This window comes from Carettochelys insculpta, unplaced genomic scaffold (genome assembly GCF_033958435.1).
Source record: "Carettochelys insculpta isolate YL-2023 unplaced genomic scaffold, ASM3395843v1 scaffold_0079, whole genome shotgun sequence".
NCBI lineage: Eukaryota > Metazoa > Chordata > Testudines > Carettochelyidae > Carettochelys > Carettochelys insculpta.
In genome coordinates this window covers 1-17,815 of record NW_027439116.1, presented here as the reverse complement: position 1 = coordinate 17,815, position 17,815 = coordinate 1, and the positions used below count along the sequence as shown (strand labels likewise).

Genomic DNA, 17,815 nt, shown 5'->3' with positions numbered 1-17,815 from the left:
GCTTGTGCGGGCGGTGTCCGGTGATGCCGATGGCGGTCATGGCAGGACCTCGCCAAGCCCGAGCGTTTGCGCAATGCGATTGGCCTGTGCGCGTGTGCCTTCGATACTGCCGGTGAGCCAGGGATAGGCGGCAAAGGCCGCCTGATAGGTGGCGCGCGCCGTCTCAGCCGATCCTGACACGAGCTGTGCCTCGGCGCGGCTGACCTGATCATAGTAGTCGGCAAGCCCGCCATCACGCGGATCAAGCCCGGCCTTGCCGAGTGTCGCATCGCGCCTGTCCATCGCCTCCACCACAATGGCCGCTATAGTGCGCGCACCTTCGATATCGCCGCGATAGACGGCGGTGGCGGCCGCATTCACGCCAAGATAGGCGTTGATCTTTTTGCCGCGCTCCCACTGGGTTCTGTACAGTGTATGCGCCTTGTCGAGCGCCTTGGTCTGTGTCGTGTCGCGGTCCCAGCGGCGCTTGTAAATGCCGCCCGCAATGCCTGCGGTTTCGTCGTCATCGGCATAGCGTTTCAGGAGGGCATCAGCCGCCTTGACCGCCTCGTCGAGTTTGCCGGTGCGCGACAGAACCAGTGCCGCCAGTTGCTGGTGACGCTGGTCGCTGCCGAAGGCCGCAGCGCAGCGGCTCAGAAGCTCACCCGCCTCTGCCGCCCGGCCACTGGCGATCAGCGATTCGGCGCACAACATGGCGAGGAAGCGTGAGTCGAGCGCCTCGTTCATCTGTTCCACCAGCCGCGACGACGCCGTCTGGTCACCATCTTCCATCGCCGAGAGCAGACCCACCAGCCGCACGACGCTCCACGTCTCGTCGATGCGCCTGTTGAGCTGGCTGAGCGCTCCGGCAAACTCCTCGCCCGGGTCAAGGCTTTCGTGCCAGTGAAGCAGTTCACGCACCAGAACCATGGCCAGTTTCGTATCGGCTTCGGAACTGTCATCGAGCGTATGGCGCACCGCATTGCCCATGCGGCGCAGCGTGTGTGCCAGTTCACGCCCGATCGTGTCGATCAGCCGGTGCGCTTCGATGATCATCAGGTTCGAGAAGATGTTGGGTGAAGGTTTCTGCCCCAGACGGGCGATCAGCCCGGCGCACATGCCATCGAGCATGCGGGCGCAATAGAAAATGACCCCTTCCGGCGCCTCGCCCGGCGGGATGACGACCAGACGACGGACCTGGTCGATGATGATCTGGCGGTTCGCAGGTGAAGCCATGGTGCGACAATGCGCGCAGGACGTAACAAGGGCAACTGCCTTGCTTTTGCCCGGATTGGCGCAGAGAGGGTGCTGGCTCCAGCGGCAAAAAACCGCTAGGAACCACCTTACGAAATCTGACCGCAGCCTTGGACGGCGCGGTTTTGCGGGGAGACGTGCATGGGTCTTGTCATCAAATTTCTCGGCCAACCCTATCCCGGGCGCGAGATCACCATCGACGACAACAAGGATCAGGTGAAGTTCGGTCGCGGCATCGACTGTGATGTCGGCTTTCCTGAAGATATGGCGATTGTCAGCCGCGATCACTTCGCGCTGCGCCGCGAGCTGGGCGGCTATAAATTCGTCATCAACCGCGAGAAGCCGGTCTTCCTGAACGGGCGTCCGGTCTATGATGACCAGGATATGCCGAAGAATGCAGAAATCCAGCTGTCCGGCCCCACCGGCCCCAAACTGCGCATCGAGCGCACCGATGGCGGCCCCAGCAATCAGGTGAAGACGGAAATCCTCAAGCCCCAGGCCGGCATGGCCGACGTGATGCACGAGACACGCGCCAAGGGCAATCGCACGCTCGGCATGCTGGCCGGCGTGGCGGCACTGGTCGCGGTGCTGGGCGGTGCGGGCTATCTGATCTCGCAGAACCTGAAGGACAAGACCGACCAGATCGGCACCGATGTCGCGGGCATCAAGGATGACCTGATCACGGTCAAGAACGATCTGCCGAAGATCAAGGAAGCGGTCGCCGGTTCAGCACCGGTGAATGTCGCCAGCATCATCGAGAAAAACAAGGAGTCGGTTTATATCGTCTCGATCCAGCTTCCCTCGGGCACCCGCCAGGGTGGCGGCACAGCCTCGGTTGTTCTGTTGCCAGATGGCACCAAGGCGCTGGCCACCAACAGCCATGTCGCCGACATGTTCAACCAGCTCGCCTCCGACCCCAAAATGGCCGGTGCGAAACTGGTCGTGACGCAACCCAAGGGACCGGACTACACGACGCTGACCGTCACCAAGGTGCTGAAGCATCCCGGTTATGATGAGCTGAACGCCTGGCAGGAAAAATATTTCGCCAAGTCGCATTCGTTCGGTGCCCAGCAGATCGAGTTCGTGCCGGGCTTCGACGTCGCGCTGCTGTATGTGGATGACCAGACCAAGCTGGGCAATCCGCTGACCTATGCACCGCGCGAGGAGATGGAGAAGCTGAAAGCCGGCCAGCAGCTTGTCCTGATCGGTTATCCGATGGAACAGCTCAACGGCACCGACATCACCAAGCCTGAGCCGACCTCGCAGACCGGCATCATCACCTCGGTGACGACGTTCTTCCTGTCGCATTCGGGCGAGGCAGGCCGCGATCTTCTGGTGCAGCATTCGGTGCCGGCCACGGGCGGTGCCTCGGGCAGCCCGATGTTCAACACCAAGGGCGAGCTGGTGGCGTTCCTGAATGCCGGCAACATCATCATGTATCAGACGCCGGATGGGCAGACGATGCGCCAGCCCTCGGCGGCGTTGGTCAATTATGCCCAGCGTGGCGACATGCTGCTCGACATCGCCGAAGGCAAGGCCGACGGCAAGATGCCCGATTATCGCAAGCAGATGGCGGACGCCGATGCGGCGCTGACCAAGACGCCGGATGTGTTCATCGCCGACGTGCAGGCCTTGTTCGGTCAGGAGATGGGCGGCCCGGATCACGTCACGCGGGTGGCCGAGAAGGAAGTCGTCATGGACTCAGCTGTGCCATGGCTGAACGACCGTCCCGGTGCCGGCATGGAAATCGAGATCAAGGACCCCGGCACCTATGTGTTTGCCGCCGGCTCGCTTGACCGCCGTATCGTGCAGGTTGCGATTTACAAGATCCAGCCCGATGGCACGATTGACCCGGCGCAAGGTGTGGAGGGGGGCAATGTGTCGCCCTATTCCTTCGCGGTGTCCGAAGTTGAGCCGGGCACGAAGCTGTCGATCATCGTGACCGACCTGTCGCCGGTTGAAGAAGGTAAGCCCAAGCCAGCCGCCGGCAAGGCCAAGGTGTGGGTGCTGCGCGGCACGCCATAAGGAAACCCTGATCCGATCCGGTGAAAGGCCCGCAGCGATGCGGGCCTTTTCACGTCGTGTGACGCTGTGTCTCACCCCGGCATCTTTGGCTGGCTTTGCGAGGCTGTTAGACTCGCGCCCCGGGAGAAACATCATGCCGCTGAAAATCCGCTATCTCACCGGCCCTTATGCCGGACGCGATATCGATATCGAGGACGATAAAAGCGAGGTGCGCTTCGGGCGCGGTCTGGACGCCGATATTCCGTTCCCGGAGGAATTGACCACGGTCAGCCGTCAGCATTTCGGTCTGCGCAAGGAATATGGCGGCTACAAGTTCATCATCAATCGCGAGAAGCCGGTGTTCATGGATGGTCGTCCGGTGTTCGACGACCAGGACCTGCCGCGCAGCTGCGACATCCAGCTTTCCACACTGACCGGCCCGCGCCTGAAGATCGAACGCCTCGAGCAGCATGCCGGCAATCTGGCCAAGACTGAAATCCTGAACACGGCGCAGGATATGGCGGGTGCCGTCGCCGCGCAGCGTACGGCCCATATCCGCACAAGGGGATCGCTGGCGCTGGTTGCCGCTTTGTTGGTCGCTGCCGCTGTCGGGGGATGGTTGCTGTGGAAAGGCACGCAGCAGCAGGTCGTGGCGACCGAGGATGCGATTGTCAAAACGCGGCAGGATGTCACCGCGACACAAAACGAAATCGCCTCGCTGAAAGACGAGATTCCCTCCATCAAGTCGCGTCTTGATGAGGGTATGCAGACGACGGACTTCGCCGCCGTCATCGAGCGCACCAAGGGGTCGGTCTATCTGGTTGCGGCCCGGTCGCCGGGCGGCACGCTGCGACCCATGGGCACCGCCTTCGTCGTGCAGATGCCTGATGGCACCAAGGCGCTGGGCACCAACGCGCATGTGGCTGACATCTTCAACGAGATGAGCGGGCCCGAACGGCGATGGTTCGCGGCTGGTGGTTGTTGAACCAAGGGCGCCTGATTTCAGGCTGAGCGTCGTGACCGCTGTGAAGAAACATCCAGCCTATGACGCATGGACGGCGTTCTCGACCGCGTATTATGAAAAGGCCAATACCGGCCTTGTGCGTCCGGTTTCACTGCCGGTCGGCTATGACGTGGGGCTGTTGTTCGTGGACCAACCCGAACATCTTGCCGCGCCGCTGAAACTGGCCCCGCTTCCGGTGGTGGAGGCGCTGAAAGCAGGGCAATCCCTCGTGCAGCTTGGCTATCCGGCAGAACATGTTCTGGGCACGGACCCGGCAAAGCCCGAACCCAACTCCAATGTCGGGCTCATCACCGCGATGACATCGTTCTTCCTGTCGGTCGGTGAGGTGAAGGACCGCCAGTTCATCCAGCACAATGCGATGGGGGCGGGCGGGTCTTCGGGCAGCGCGATCATCAATGCCCGTGGCGAGGTGATCGGCGTGCACAATTCGGGGAATTACATCTTTATCAAGGTCGGCCCGGGCGACAACGACTATGAGCGCGTGCCGGCCTCGGCCAATCTAAATTACGCCCAGCGCGCCGATCTTCTGACCGAGCTGATGGACGGCAGTGCCGAAGCGCGGACGCAGACCATTTATCAGCCCATGTGGCAGGAGGCGGAAAAGCAGTATTCCAAGTCACCTGATGCCATCATGCAGGATCAGGTTTCAGCACTGGCGGCCGAGGCGGGCGGTGCCGACAAGGTCAGCACCTGGAAAACGCTCAACGGCGAGATGATCGACAAGAGCACAGACCTCGACGGCATGCGCGCCGTCTTCTTCGAGGTGGATCCGGAGCCGGGATATTATTATCTGTTCATGGCGCGCGCGTCCGATGACCGCAAAGTGGGAACCGCCATGTTCCGCACGTCCGACAATTCCTTCTTTGATGGTGGCACGCGCGGCACGTTCCTGTCGATTTACTGGATCACCTATGACGCGGCGATGCCCGCGCGCTTCGCGGTCTATGATGATTTTTATGACAAGGACGGCACGGTTGATACGCGCCCGCCGGGCAAGGTGACCGTTACCGTCTATCGCGCGCCGATTCCGCAGAAAATAGGTGCGTTGACAGGGTGTGCGTGGTTTGGGGCTTGCTGCGCGCGCACCTCACCAAGACGGGCCGCTGCGATGCAGCGTTGGAAGAGGTGGCGGTTATCCGCCCGCTTTTTCCTTTTCGGCGATCTGCCTGATCTGATCGAAGCGCTGTGCGGCCGCCTCAGCGCTGGATAGGCGCGTGGCAGAGGGGGCCAGCATGTCCCGCACCAGCGTGATCAGGGCTGTTTCCGATGCCGGGCGGGCTTCTTCCTTGCCGCCACCGAACCAGCCTTTTTTCTTCGGGGCCACGTCAGGCATGTCGTCCAGACCTTTTTCGGGGCGGGCGCCTGAAAAACCATTCCCACGCCATGATGCCGAGCGGATAGATGTCGAGGCGTGGATCGGCCTCCTTCACGCTCGCCTGTTCGGGTGGGGCATAGCCCCGTGTGCCTGCGCCGCCCTGAAAATTCGGCAGAACGAGACCGGCGACCTGCGCAATGCCGAAATCAATCAATACCGGCGCGCCGGCATCGGTGACGACGACATTTTCCGGTTTCAGATCGCGGTGGATGACGCCGCCGCGATGAAGCGCATGGACCGCGTGACAGATGAGCGTCATGTAGTGGGCGATGCGGTCGAGGTCTTTGGTCGTGCCTTCCGAGACGATGGCGCGAAGCTGTCTGCCCGAGACAAACTGCTGCACGATATAGGGATTGGCCAGTGCGTCGCGGCCGATGGCATAGACTTCGGCGACACCTGGATGTTTCACGCGCGCGGCGGGCCTCGATTTCAAGGCGCAGCGAATCCAGAAACGTATCGCGTGTGGCACGATCATAGACGGCATCAAGTTGCAGTGTTTTCAGTGCGACATCCTTGCCCCGTTGGAGGTCAAAAGCACGATAGACCGTGCCGAACGAGCCGGCACCCAGTTCTTCACGCAGGAAATAGCCCGAAAGGGTTTCATCAGGACGCCAGCCAATGGCGCGGCCTGATTCTTCCGACACGCCTTCTTCCACACCATAGCGCGACATGAGTTCAGACAGGGTGCGCAGGTAACGCGTGACGCCGCGCGCCCGGCAGCGCTTCACCGCCAGCAGCAGCGCCGCCGCCGCATCGCCGGTGCGGTTTGCCGTGCGATAGAGATCGGCAGCCAACATGCGCGCTTCGATTTCAAGATCGGGCAGGTCCATATAGGTGAGCTGGCCGAGCGCTGCTTCCACGAGTTGCAATGCGCGGGCGCTGTCCTCGTGCCGCAGTGTCTCTGCCTCGATCAAATCCAGCACCAGACGTTCAAACTCAGCCCCGCCAGATGGCAGCATGGTGCGGGCCTGCGACAGGGCCATCATCGCCGCCTTGGTGTCGCCCTTGGCAGCGAGCGTGCCGGCGCGATCCTTCAGGCAGAAAAACGCAATGCCGGAAAGACCAGCCTGGTCAGCCAGGTTGAAGCCTTCATCCAATGTGGCGAGCGCCTCGTCATGTTTGCCTTCGGCGGCCAGCACACGGCCGACATCATTCAGCAGGCGGGCCTGTCCGCGCACATCGCCAAGCTGCTTGGCCAATGTGATGTCGTTGTTCAGATAATGTAGCGCATCGCGGAAGCGCCCGGACTGAAAATTGAGCCGCCCCAGATTGCCGAGCGTGATGGCAACGCCCTGCCGGTCGCCCAGCACGGTCTTGTCGGCGAGCGAACGCGCATAGGCAGCGAGCGCCTGATCGACCTGACCCAATGTCGCATAGCACGAGCCAAGGGAATCGTTTACCTGCGCCGAGCCAGAAACGAGCTGAAGACGGTCAAACCCGTCCGCGGCGTTCAGCAGGTCCTTGATCGCCCCCTGCATGTCGACACGGCGCATGGCGACCAGGGCGCGCAGATGCTGGGCACGGGGCTTCAGTGTTGCCTCGCCATCGCCCAGAGAGAGAACAGGCTCGATCAGCGCGAGGGCCTTGTCTTCCCCGCCCAGTCCGCGCAGCTCGCACACCGCCAGTTCCAGCGCGGCGGCAGGCCCCAGACGGGGATGGCCAAGCAACCCTTCCAGATCGCCGCGCGCCTCCTTGAACCGGCCAAGCTGGACCAGCGCCGCAGCGCGGGCCAAAGCGTTCGTCATCGTGCGCCGGTGTAATGGACGCGAGGTCCTGAAAGGCGCCTGAACAGAGCTGGTCTTCGACCCTGCCATCCTCAAGATCGACTGTCTTGATCCACATGACGCTACCTTGAAAGCCTTTCGCCAGTCGCCGAGGGCGGGTTTGGGATGGTTATGATTGGTTTTTTATTCGCGCTGAGGTGATTATCCTAGCGTTGTGGGCCGCCTTTCGGGCAATATGAAGACATGTTCGGGAGAAAAAAGCCGGGAATCCGCCAAAGCCATTGAAAATACGCCTTGACCGCGACGTCTATTTACCTTGGGAATACCCTGTCCTTGCCGTATTCTTGCCCGATCCGGCAGGCATCTTCCCAGGCCTAGACGGAACGCGGACCCAATGGACGGACACCCCCGCGCAACACCGTGAGAGATTAAAAAGGGAGCTATCCATGTCGCGTTCTTCTTTCGCCTTCGCCGCCGTGATCGCCGCTGCGTTCGTTGCCAATGCCCAGGCCTCGGATGAGTCCAAGCTGGGTGCCGCCGTTCCGTCATCGGTCAAGACGATGGTTGCCAATGGCAGCGTTGAAAAGCTGACCGGCAATAGCTTTGCCGCCATGACCACCGGCAAGTCGCATGTCTTCTCGGCAGCAAGATCGGTGGCGACCTGTTCGCGACCTCGATCAGCAGCTCGACCGGTATTGCGGATGCCGCCACGGTTTCGAAATTCTCGGCTGCCGGCAAGACCAGCATCCTGTCGAGCGGTGCACGCTCGAACATCACGCTGGGCGCTTCGAAGTAAGCTTAAGCCCACCCGTTCTATCTAGCAGACGGCGCATCCCAAGATGCGCCGTTTTGCTTTTGAGCCTCGGACCATCCATGTCCGAAAATGGCGAGTCTTTTTTTTGGTCGATGGTATGAAGACGGCATGGAGATCAGTGCCGACACTTGTTATCGCGCTGTCACGGCGCGTGATGCGCGCTTTGACGGACGGTTTTTCACCTGTGTGACAAGCACCGGGATTTACTGCCGCCCGGTCTGTCCGGCGCGCACCCCGCTGAAGCGCAACTGCCAGTTCGTGCCGAGTGCAGCCGCTGCGCAAAGGGCGGGGTTTCGCCCGTGTCTGCGTTGCCGCCCGGAATGTGCGCCGGGTACACCTGCCTGGCGCGGTACCGGCGCAGTGGCGGGGCGCGCGCTGAAGCTGATCATGGAAGGGGCGCTCAACGATGCCGGCGTGGACGATCTCGCCGCGCGGGCCGGACTTGGGGCGCGTCATCTGCGGCGCTTGGTTCGCACGCACACCGGGGCCTCGCCGGTGGAGCTGGCGCGGGTCAGGCGGGTGCTGTTTGCCAAGCGGCTGATTGCCGAGACACAATTGCCGATCACTGAGATTGCTTTTGCATCCGGCTTTCGCTCAGTGCGGCGGTTCAATACCGAAATACAGCACTCGCTTGGCCGCGCGCCCCGCGATCTGCGCAAAGCCCGTGATGAAACACCATCGCCTGAACTGATTTTGCCGCTGACCTATCGTCCGCCTTATGATTGGGCAGGCGTTCTGGCATTTTTGAAAATGCGCGCCGTGCCCGGCATTGAAACGCTGGGCGAGACGTCTTTCAGCCGCTCGTTCGTTCTGGATGGGGCGCGCGGGCGTTTTCGTATCACGCATGAGCCTTCGCGCCGCGCGCTGATGGCGGCGATCAGCATAGACCGGATCGACCGGTTGGACGCGCTGGTGTCGCGGCTGCGCACCATGTTCGATCTCGACAGTGATCCGGCGGCGATTGCCGAGGCTTTTGAAGACGATGCGCTGATCGGCTGGCGGATGCGGGCAGCACCTGGCATCAGGCTGGTCCAGACACTTGATCCGTTTGAAGCGGGCCTCAGGGCCATTGCAGGGCAGCAGATCAGCGTGAAGGGCGCGGCCACCATTCTGGGCCGGATCGCGGCGCGCTGTTCCGGGGAAGGTTTGCTGGAGATGCCGGGGCCTGAGCGCCTTCTCGCCACCCCACTGGATGGGCTTGGGCTGACGGCCTCGCGGGTTGCGACCTTCAAGGCTTGGGCTGGTTTTGCCGCCATGCCGGGCACACTGGAGACATTGCGGCTTGATCCCTCACAGGCAGAGCCGCGTCTTCAGGAGCTTCCCGGCTTTGGTCCGTGGACGATTGCGTATCTGGCCTTGCGCGGGCTTGGTGACAGCGATGCTTTTCCATCCGGCGATCTGGTGTTGAAGCGGTCCGCCGGTCTGGATGCCAAAACCCTGGCGCGGCGCGCTGAAGGGTGGCGGCCCTGGCGTGCCTATGCGGCACAGGCGCTTTGGCGTGTTCCGCCGCAAGACAAACCGAAAGGCCGATCATGACCGACGAGACATTCATCCAGGACAGTATCGACTCGCCGGTGGGTCGGATCGTTTTGATCACCGACGGGCCACGCCTCGTGGCGCTGGACTTCGATGCCTATCACGAGCGCACCATGCGCCTGCTGAAGCGCAGCTTTCCCAAAGCAACTGTGAAAGAGGGTCGTGCGCCCAAAGCTGTGATCGCCGCGCTTGAGCGGTATTTCGCCGCTGAGCGAACGGCGCTTGACGGACTTGAGGTGCGACTTGGTGGTACGGATTTTCAGCGCAGCGTCTGGACGGCCCTGCGACGTATCCCCTGGGGCCAAACGCGCAGCTATCGCGATCTGGCCGAAATGATCGGCAAGCCCACAGCCATGCGGGCCGTAGGGCTGGCGAATGGCCAAAACCCGATCGCGATTGTCGTGCCCTGCCACCGGGTGATCGGAGCCGATGGCTCGCTGACCGGCTATGCCGGCGGGCTGGAGCGCAAAAGAGCCCTGCTGACGCTGGAAGGCGCGACGCTGTTATTGTTATAAGGTGAGCGCCTCAGCGATCCTGCGTGCCGCTCAGGGCGGTGGCGGCCTGGGCTTCCAGCTGCTCGGCCAGTTTCAGCGCAGCTTCGGGATCGCTGGCGCGGCCATCGGCGACGGCGGCGCGCAGATCGGCAGCCGCGTGCCGGATCCGCATGGCGATATCGTCAAAAAGACCTATGGGGCGCAGCGCGTTCATGTTCCTGTTCCATTAGAGGGCCGCGACGAAGACGGCGGCGGATCCGCTTGGGGTCGGATCAGCCGCCGTCTTGATTAACGAGGGGAGGACTCGCTCGTCACGTCCAGACGCGGCCCATTCGCCGCGCTTGGCTAACGCGATATGACGATTGTGCGAACAAAATGAGAGTGTGTAACCGCATGTAACGTGTATGACGGGACGTTACTTGACCTGCTGCTCTTTCCGGGCGAGGTTTGCTTCGCCTTTTGAAACAATGGTTTGCTGAAACAACCCTGTTGTCGAGGCTTGGGGATCGATCAATGCCGGACAAGAACGGCATAGACTGTGCGCGTATCCAGGACGCGCTTGAGCGCGTGCTGTCCAGTCCTGAATTCGCCCAGGCCGCCCGCTTGAGCGACCTGTTGCGTTACATTGTATCAGAAGATCTGGCAGGTCGGGCCGCCAATCTGAAGGGTTATACACTCGCCGTCGATGTGTTCGGCAAGGCGGCTGATTTCGATCAGGCCAGTGACCCCATCGTGCGGGTCGAGGCGAGTCGATTGCGGCGGGCACTGGCTCAATACTATCAGGGATCAGGCCATGCCGACCCGGTGATCATCGACCTGCCGCGCGGGCGGTTACACCCCCGCCTATCGCCTGCGCTCGGTGTCTGTGGAGCAGCCCGCCGCGCCCGCCGCCACGGTGGCGATGGACGCTGTGCCAACCCCTCTGACGGAAGCGGGCCAGGAAGAGGACGCGGCCGCGAAAGCCACAACGGTTTTCCGGGTGCTGGTGCTGGCAGCTCTCGTTTTGGTGCTGGCCGCGGGCTTGGTTATCTTGTGTGGCGCGCTCTGCATGAGGATGCCGGCCAGACAGCATCCGTGCAGGAAAACGCCAGCGCGCCCAGCCAGGGCGAGCGTCAGCCATCGGTCGCCGTCCTGCCCCTGACCCTTATAGGGGGCGGAGAAGACGAAGCACTGCTGGCGCGGGGGCTGGCCGGTGAGCTGATCGGGGAGCTGTCGCGTTATCGCGACATCACCGTTTATGCGCTTGATGAAAATACACCATCGCCGAAGCGCGGCTATCTGCTGACCGGCCATCTGGGGCCATCCGGCGGGCTGCGCGGGACAACCCGGCGCATCCGTGCGTCAATGCGGCTGACCGACGCGGCATCGGGCGCGACCGTGTGGGCGCAGTCTTTCGACAAGGCCTATGATATTTCCAATCTTCTGGAGGTTGAAAGCAGCATCGCGGCTGGTGTCGCGACCGCCCTCGCCCAGCCGTACGGCGTGATCTATGAGCGCGAACTTGGGGATACGGGCAGATCGCCGCAGAGTCTTGATGATCATGCCTGTGTTCTACGTGTCTATGACTATTGGCGCAGGCTCGACCCGCGAGAACATGCCCTTATCCGTGATTGTCTGGAAACCACGCTGGCACACGAGCCGGGCTATGCCGATGCGTGGTATGCGCTGACCTTCATCACGCTGGACGAATATCGCTACGACTATAATCCGCGTCCGGACAAATATGATCCGCTCGTTAAGGCGCTGGACTGTGCACAGCGTGCCGTTGCGCTGGCCCCCAGTGATGCGCGGTCGCATCAGGCGCTGTATGCGGCCTATTTTTTTCGCGGCGATGTCGAAGCGTTTCGCAAGGCAGGTGCCGAGGCCCTGCGGCTCAATCCCAACAACCCTGAAATCCTCGCCGACTTTGGCAACCGTCTGGCCCTGACGGGTGACTGGGATGAAGGGATTGCACTGGTGAAGCGCGCGGCGGACCTGAACCCCGCCCCGCCGGGCTGGTACAATGTTCCGCTGCTGCTCAATGCCTATCGAAACGGTGCCTATGACGAGGCGCTGATACTGGTCGGGCGCATGAACATGCCGACCTATTATCGCACGCATGTGTTCGCGGCGATGATCTATGGCCAGCAGGGGGACACGGCCAGGGCGGCCGCCGCGCTGGAACGGCTGCGGGCATTGAAGCCCGACTTCGCCGCTCATGCCCGCAACGAAATGAAAAAATGGGGCTTCCGCCCTGATCTTACCGATCTGTGTGTGCAGGGCCTTGCCAAAGCCGGGATGGTGGTCCCTCCGGAAGGGTGACTTTTGTGCGCCGACATGCGAACGGCTGGGCACACAACACTATCCTAGGGACTGAAAACGCATGAACCGGCTGAGCGGCAAATCCGTCATCATTACAGGCGCAGGCAGCGGCATTGGCCGGGCCAGCGCATTGCTGTTCGCCGAGGAAGGGGCAGCCTCACCATCGCCGACCGCGCCGAGAGCGTGCACGAGACGGCCGAGATGGTCGCCAAGGCCGGTGGCAAGGCGGTGGCGCTGACCGGTGATGCGGGGCGATGAAAGCTTCGTGATGGCGCTGGTGGCGCGCGCCGTTGAGGTTCATGGACGGCTGGATGCCTGTTTCGCCAATGCCGGCATTGTCGGTGGCTATAAGCCATTGCTCGATCTTGGCCCCGATGACTGGGCCGATGTGCTCCGCATCAATCTGGTCGGGCCGTTTCTGGCGATCAAACATGCCGCCAGGGCGATGATCCCGAATGGCAAGGGCTCGATTGTGTGCACGGCCTCGGTGGCCGGTATTCGCCATGGGGCCGGGCCGGTGCCCTATTCGGCGTCCAAAGCCGGGGTGATGAATCTGGTGACAACCGCCGCGAACGAGCTGTACGGCACAGGTGTGCGTGTGAACGCGATCTGCCCCGGCCTGATAGAGACCGGCATGACCAAGCCGATCTTTGATCAGGCGCGGGCGCGTGGTACCGACGGCAAGATCGGTCAGCTCAACCCGCTGACGCGCTATGGCGTGCCGTCCGAGATCGCGCATATGGCACTGTTTCTGGCCAGTGATGACGCGTCTTATGTGAACGGGCAGGGCGATTGCGGTGGATGGTGGCCTGTCGTCATCGCATCCTGTCGCGGGGCGCGTGAAACGCTGATGCAGCGCGCACCGGTCATCGTCGCGATTGCCGGTGGCTCGTGCTCGGGCAAGACGACGCTGGCGCAGCATCTGCATACGCTGTTCCGTTCCGACGGCGCGGTGATGGTGCTGGAGGATTTCTATTACCTCTCTGCTACGCAACGTGGCGCGGTGAATGTCGACACCTATAATTTCGACGCGCCCGCCACCAAGGATTTTGCCTTGCTGACCGCCCACATGAAGCTGGCGAAACAGGGCAAGCCTTTCGATGCACCCGACTATGACTTCACCACACATGATCGTTTGCCCAAGACGCGCCGGATCGAGCCGGGGCGGGTGGTCATTCTGGAAGGCCTGCATAATCTTCTGTTCGACGAGCTGCGCGCTTTGGCGGATGTGACGGTGTTTGTTGAAGCGGGGCGAGATGTACGACGGGCGCGGCGCATCGCCCGCGATGTGGCCGATCGTGGCCGTGTCGCTGACGTAACCGCGCGCCAGTTTGATATGGTGGTGGAGCCGATGCATGTTCTGTATGTCGCGCCGCAGCGCGCGCTGGCGCAGCACATCACCAGCAATGATGGTGATGAAAGCACGCTGGAAAGAGAAGCCATAAAACTGGCTGATCTCATACGCACACACATGGCTTGAAGCGGGAGATGATCTCATGAAACGGTTGAGCCTCGTACTTGCGGCCGTGTTGTTCAGCGGTCTGGCGCTCGCGCTCGACCCCGCGCATGTCATGGTGACGGGACAGGGTGAACTGGCGGGAACAACATCCGGCAATGTCGTTTCCTACAAGAACATTCCCTATGCGGCGCCACCAGTGGGCGATCTGCGCTGGCGGGCACCGCAGCCGCCTGTGGCATGGGCGGGTGTGCGCGATGCGTCGGCTTATGGTCCGGCCTGTATTCAAATTTTCCCCGGCCTGTCACAGAACGGCGAGAGTGAAGACTGCCTGTCGCTGAATATATGGACACCGGCAGAGCGTGCCGCCGCCGGACGACCCGTTATCGTGTGGATCCATGGCGGGGGCCTTCAAGATCGGCACCGGTGGCACGCCACTCACCGACGGTACGCGCTATGCAAAAGATGGCGTGATCGTGGTGACGCTCAATTACCGTCTTGGATGGCTGGGGTTCTTCGCGCACCCCGCCCTGAAAACTGAAGGCGAGCCCAGCGGCAATTTCGGCGTCATGGATCAGATCGCGGCGCTCAAATGGGTGCAGGCCAACATCGCCGCATTCGGGGGGTGATCCTCGCCGCGTGACCATCATGGGTGAATCCGCCGGCGGTATTTCGGTTCATACCCTTATGACGATACAGGCCGCACGTGGCTTGTTCAGCGCTGCGATTGCGCAATCGGGTTTTCCGCGCACCAGCCTGGCGGACAAGGGTGGTTCGGCGAAGACAGCTGTCGACGATGCACGCATATTCGCGTCGGGACTTGGTATTCGGGGTGACGATGCGCAGGCAGCGATTGCCTTGCGCGCACTGCCGACCAGTGCCTTCGTCACCTCGCCTGCCAATGTTCTGGGGGCGCCCAGTATCATGATGGATGGCGCACTGATCACCGCCAACCCTGTCGATGTCTATGCTCAAGGTGCTGAAGCGCCCGTGCCGTTGATGACGGGCGGCACCTCGTGGGAAGCGAGCCTGATGCCGCTGCTCACCGCAAATCCGGCTTGGCTGGCATCGCGGATTGCGATGGTCGAACCGGGTGCGGTTTTAGACTACGGCTTTGCCACCAATCCTTTTCAGGCGGCGGCCGATTTCATCACAGACTACTATGAGACAGAGCCGGACCGGCATATTGCGCGGCTGCACGCCAAGGCCGGACATCAGGCCTTCGTCTACTACTTTGATCATGTGCCTTTGGAGCAGCGCGGCACACTGCCCGGCGCCATGCATGGGCTGGATGTGTTTTACACCTTCGGCAACCTGCCTCAGGAAAAACTCACAGTGTTTGGCTTGCCGGTCGCTGCCGAAACCCCGCCCGACCGCTGGATGAGCGAGCAGGTGATGGCACGCATCGCCGCGTTTGTGAAAACCGGCACGCCCGGTCCCGACTGGCCAGCGGTTTCGCCGGGCCATGATCCTGTCATGATGTATGATGATACGGGCGCGGTGATGGCGCCGGTCATCAAGGCAAAGCGCCTGGATGCGGTGGAAAAGCTCCGCAACACCACGGGCTGGAAACCCTGGTGAGCCAGATCACCACCATCGGCTTCGATGCGGACGACACGTTGTGGCAAAACGAACGGTTCTTCCGCCACACAGAACAACGCTTTGCTGATCTTATCGCGCCCTATGTGGCGGATGACGACATCCATGCCGCGCTGCTGGCCACCGAGCGTCGCAATCTCGATTACTATGGCTACGGCATCAAAGGCTTCACCCTGTCGCTGATCGAAACGGCCATCGAGTTGACCAAGGCCCGCGTGCCCGCAAGCGCCATCGACACCATCCTGCAATGGGGGCGCGAGATGCTGCGCCACCCGCTGGAAACACTGCCGCATGTGCACGACACGCTTGCGGCGCTGGACCCGCACTTCCGTCTCATCCTCATCACCAAGGGCGACCTGTTCGATCAGGAACGCAAGCTGGCCGCGTCTGGTCTTGGTGACTGGTTTGATGGCGTGGAGATCGTCAGCGAGAAAACGGCAGACACCCTATGCCCGCATCTTCGCCCGCCATGGTGATGGGGCAGAGCATGCGATGATGGTGGGCAATTCACTGAAGTCGGATGTGATTCCGGCGCTGCAGGCGGGTGCGTGGGGCGTTTACGTACCGCATGATCTAACCTGGGTGCATGAACATGCCGATGAGCCGGTTGACGCGCCGCGCTATCGCAAGCTGAATGATCTTGGCGGACTGCAAGGTCTTCTCGAACAGATAGGCTGATGCCATGACTGAAACCATCACCCCCCGCATGATCGAGGCCAACGGCCTGCGCTTCGAGGTCGATGAGTGTCTGCCAACCGGTGGCGATACAGGGCGTCTTGCCCTGTGTCTGCACGGGTTTCCGGAATCGAAATTTTCATGGCGCTATCAGATGCCGGTGCTGGCGCGGCTTGGCTATCGGTCTGGGCACCCAACCAGCGTGGCTATGGCGCCTCGTCGCGGCCCAAGGGTGTTGCCGCCTATGACATCGACCATCTTGTCGCCGACGTGGAAGCCCTCATTGCCGTATCGGGGGCGCGTGAAACATTACTCATCGCGCATGACTGGGGGGGCGATTGTCGCCTGGCACGCAGCCATGCGCCGCATCAGAACACTCACCCGTCTCATCATCATGAACGTGCCGCATCCGGTCCGTTTCATGGAAGACATCGGCACCAACAAGGCCCAGCGCCGCAAGAGCTGGTATGTCGCCTTCTTCCAGCTGCCATGGGCCCCGGAATGGATGCTGGGCCGCAACAAGGCGCAGGCCGTCGCCGATGCCTTTTACAAGATGGCCGTCGACAAATCGCGCTTTCCCAAAGAGGTGCTGGACCATTACCGCGCCAATGCGCAGCTGCCCGGCGCGCTGACCGCGATGGTCAACTGGTATCGCGCCGCCCGAAAGGCGGGGACGAAGAAGATGGCACCGGCCCAGAACCGTGTGTTCGTGCCCACGCTGGTCATCTGGGGCGAGGAAGATGCCGCCCTGGGAAAAGTCCTTGGTCAGCGGCACGGAACGGTTCGTGGACGATCTGACCGTGCGCTTCCTGCCCGGCGTCTCGCATTGGGTGCAGCAGGAGGCCCCTGAAACGGTCAATCAGATGCTGGAGGCATGGCTGACCGGCCCAGAGCGTGCCGGAAGCTACGCCCTTCGTGCCGCCGATCAAATCCGTGTGAGGCGACAAAGCCTCATCAAGCCGCTAGAACGCCGCCCAAGGCCAAGAGAGCCGCATTCACAAGGGACGAAATTTATGGACCGCCGCACCTTTATCCAGACTGCTGCCGCCACCGCCATTCTTGGGAGCACACGCCTGACCATGCCTGCTTTCGCTGAAGCCTCTGCCGCCGCCACCGCCAATCCGCTGCTGGATCTTTGGACCGGCGATCATGGCGGCTTCCCGCCCTTCGACAAAATCAGCCTGAACGACAAAGGTGCGATCAAGGCGGCGCTGATGAAGGGCATCGAGATGAACCGCGCCGACATTGCGGCCATCGCCGACAGCGCCGATGCCCCCACCTTCGACAACACATTTGCGCCGCTGGAACATGCCGGCGCGCATCTCGATCGGGCTAGCCGCATCTTCAACATCTTCACCTCGACGATGAACGACAAGGAGATGCAGGCACTGGATGCTGATATGGCCCCGGTGTTCTCGGCTCTCAGCGACGAGATCATCCAGAACGAAAAACTCTTCGGTCGCATCAAGGCCGTCTATGATGGGCTGGCGACCTCAAGCCTCACCGATGAGCAGAAGCGGCTGGTTGAAACCTATTACAAGAACTATGTGCGGCGCGGTGCGGCCCTGAATGCGAACGAG

General features: G+C 61.9%; 3 protein-coding genes and 1 pseudogene across 3 annotated transcripts; all 4 read left to right on the top strand.

Moving 5' to 3' along the window:
• The first annotated feature begins 8,243 nt into the window (after positions 1 to 8,243).
• On the top strand, positions 8,244 to 9,710 carry LOC142006514 (putative bifunctional transcriptional activator/DNA repair enzyme AlkA). Its single transcript, XM_074983246.1, has one exon. The coding sequence runs from the start codon at positions 8,244 to 8,246 to the stop codon at positions 9,708 to 9,710; it is 1,467 nt and encodes a 488-aa protein (XP_074839347.1).
• LOC142006513 (methylated-DNA--protein-cysteine methyltransferase-like) lies at positions 9,707 to 10,225 on the top strand. The gene has a single exon (XM_074983245.1). The coding sequence runs from the start codon at positions 9,707 to 9,709 to the stop codon at positions 10,223 to 10,225; it is 519 nt and encodes a 172-aa protein (XP_074839346.1).
• Positions 10,226 to 12,566: 2,341 nt separating this feature from the next.
• LOC142006512 (3-oxoacyl-[acyl-carrier-protein] reductase FabG-like) lies at positions 12,567 to 13,356 on the top strand (annotated as a pseudogene).
• LOC142006511 (uridine kinase-like) lies at positions 13,356 to 13,985 on the top strand. Its single transcript, XM_074983243.1, has one exon. The coding sequence runs from the start codon at positions 13,356 to 13,358 to the stop codon at positions 13,983 to 13,985; it is 630 nt and encodes a 209-aa protein (XP_074839344.1).
• The last annotated feature ends 3,830 nt before the right edge of the window (positions 13,986 to 17,815 follow it).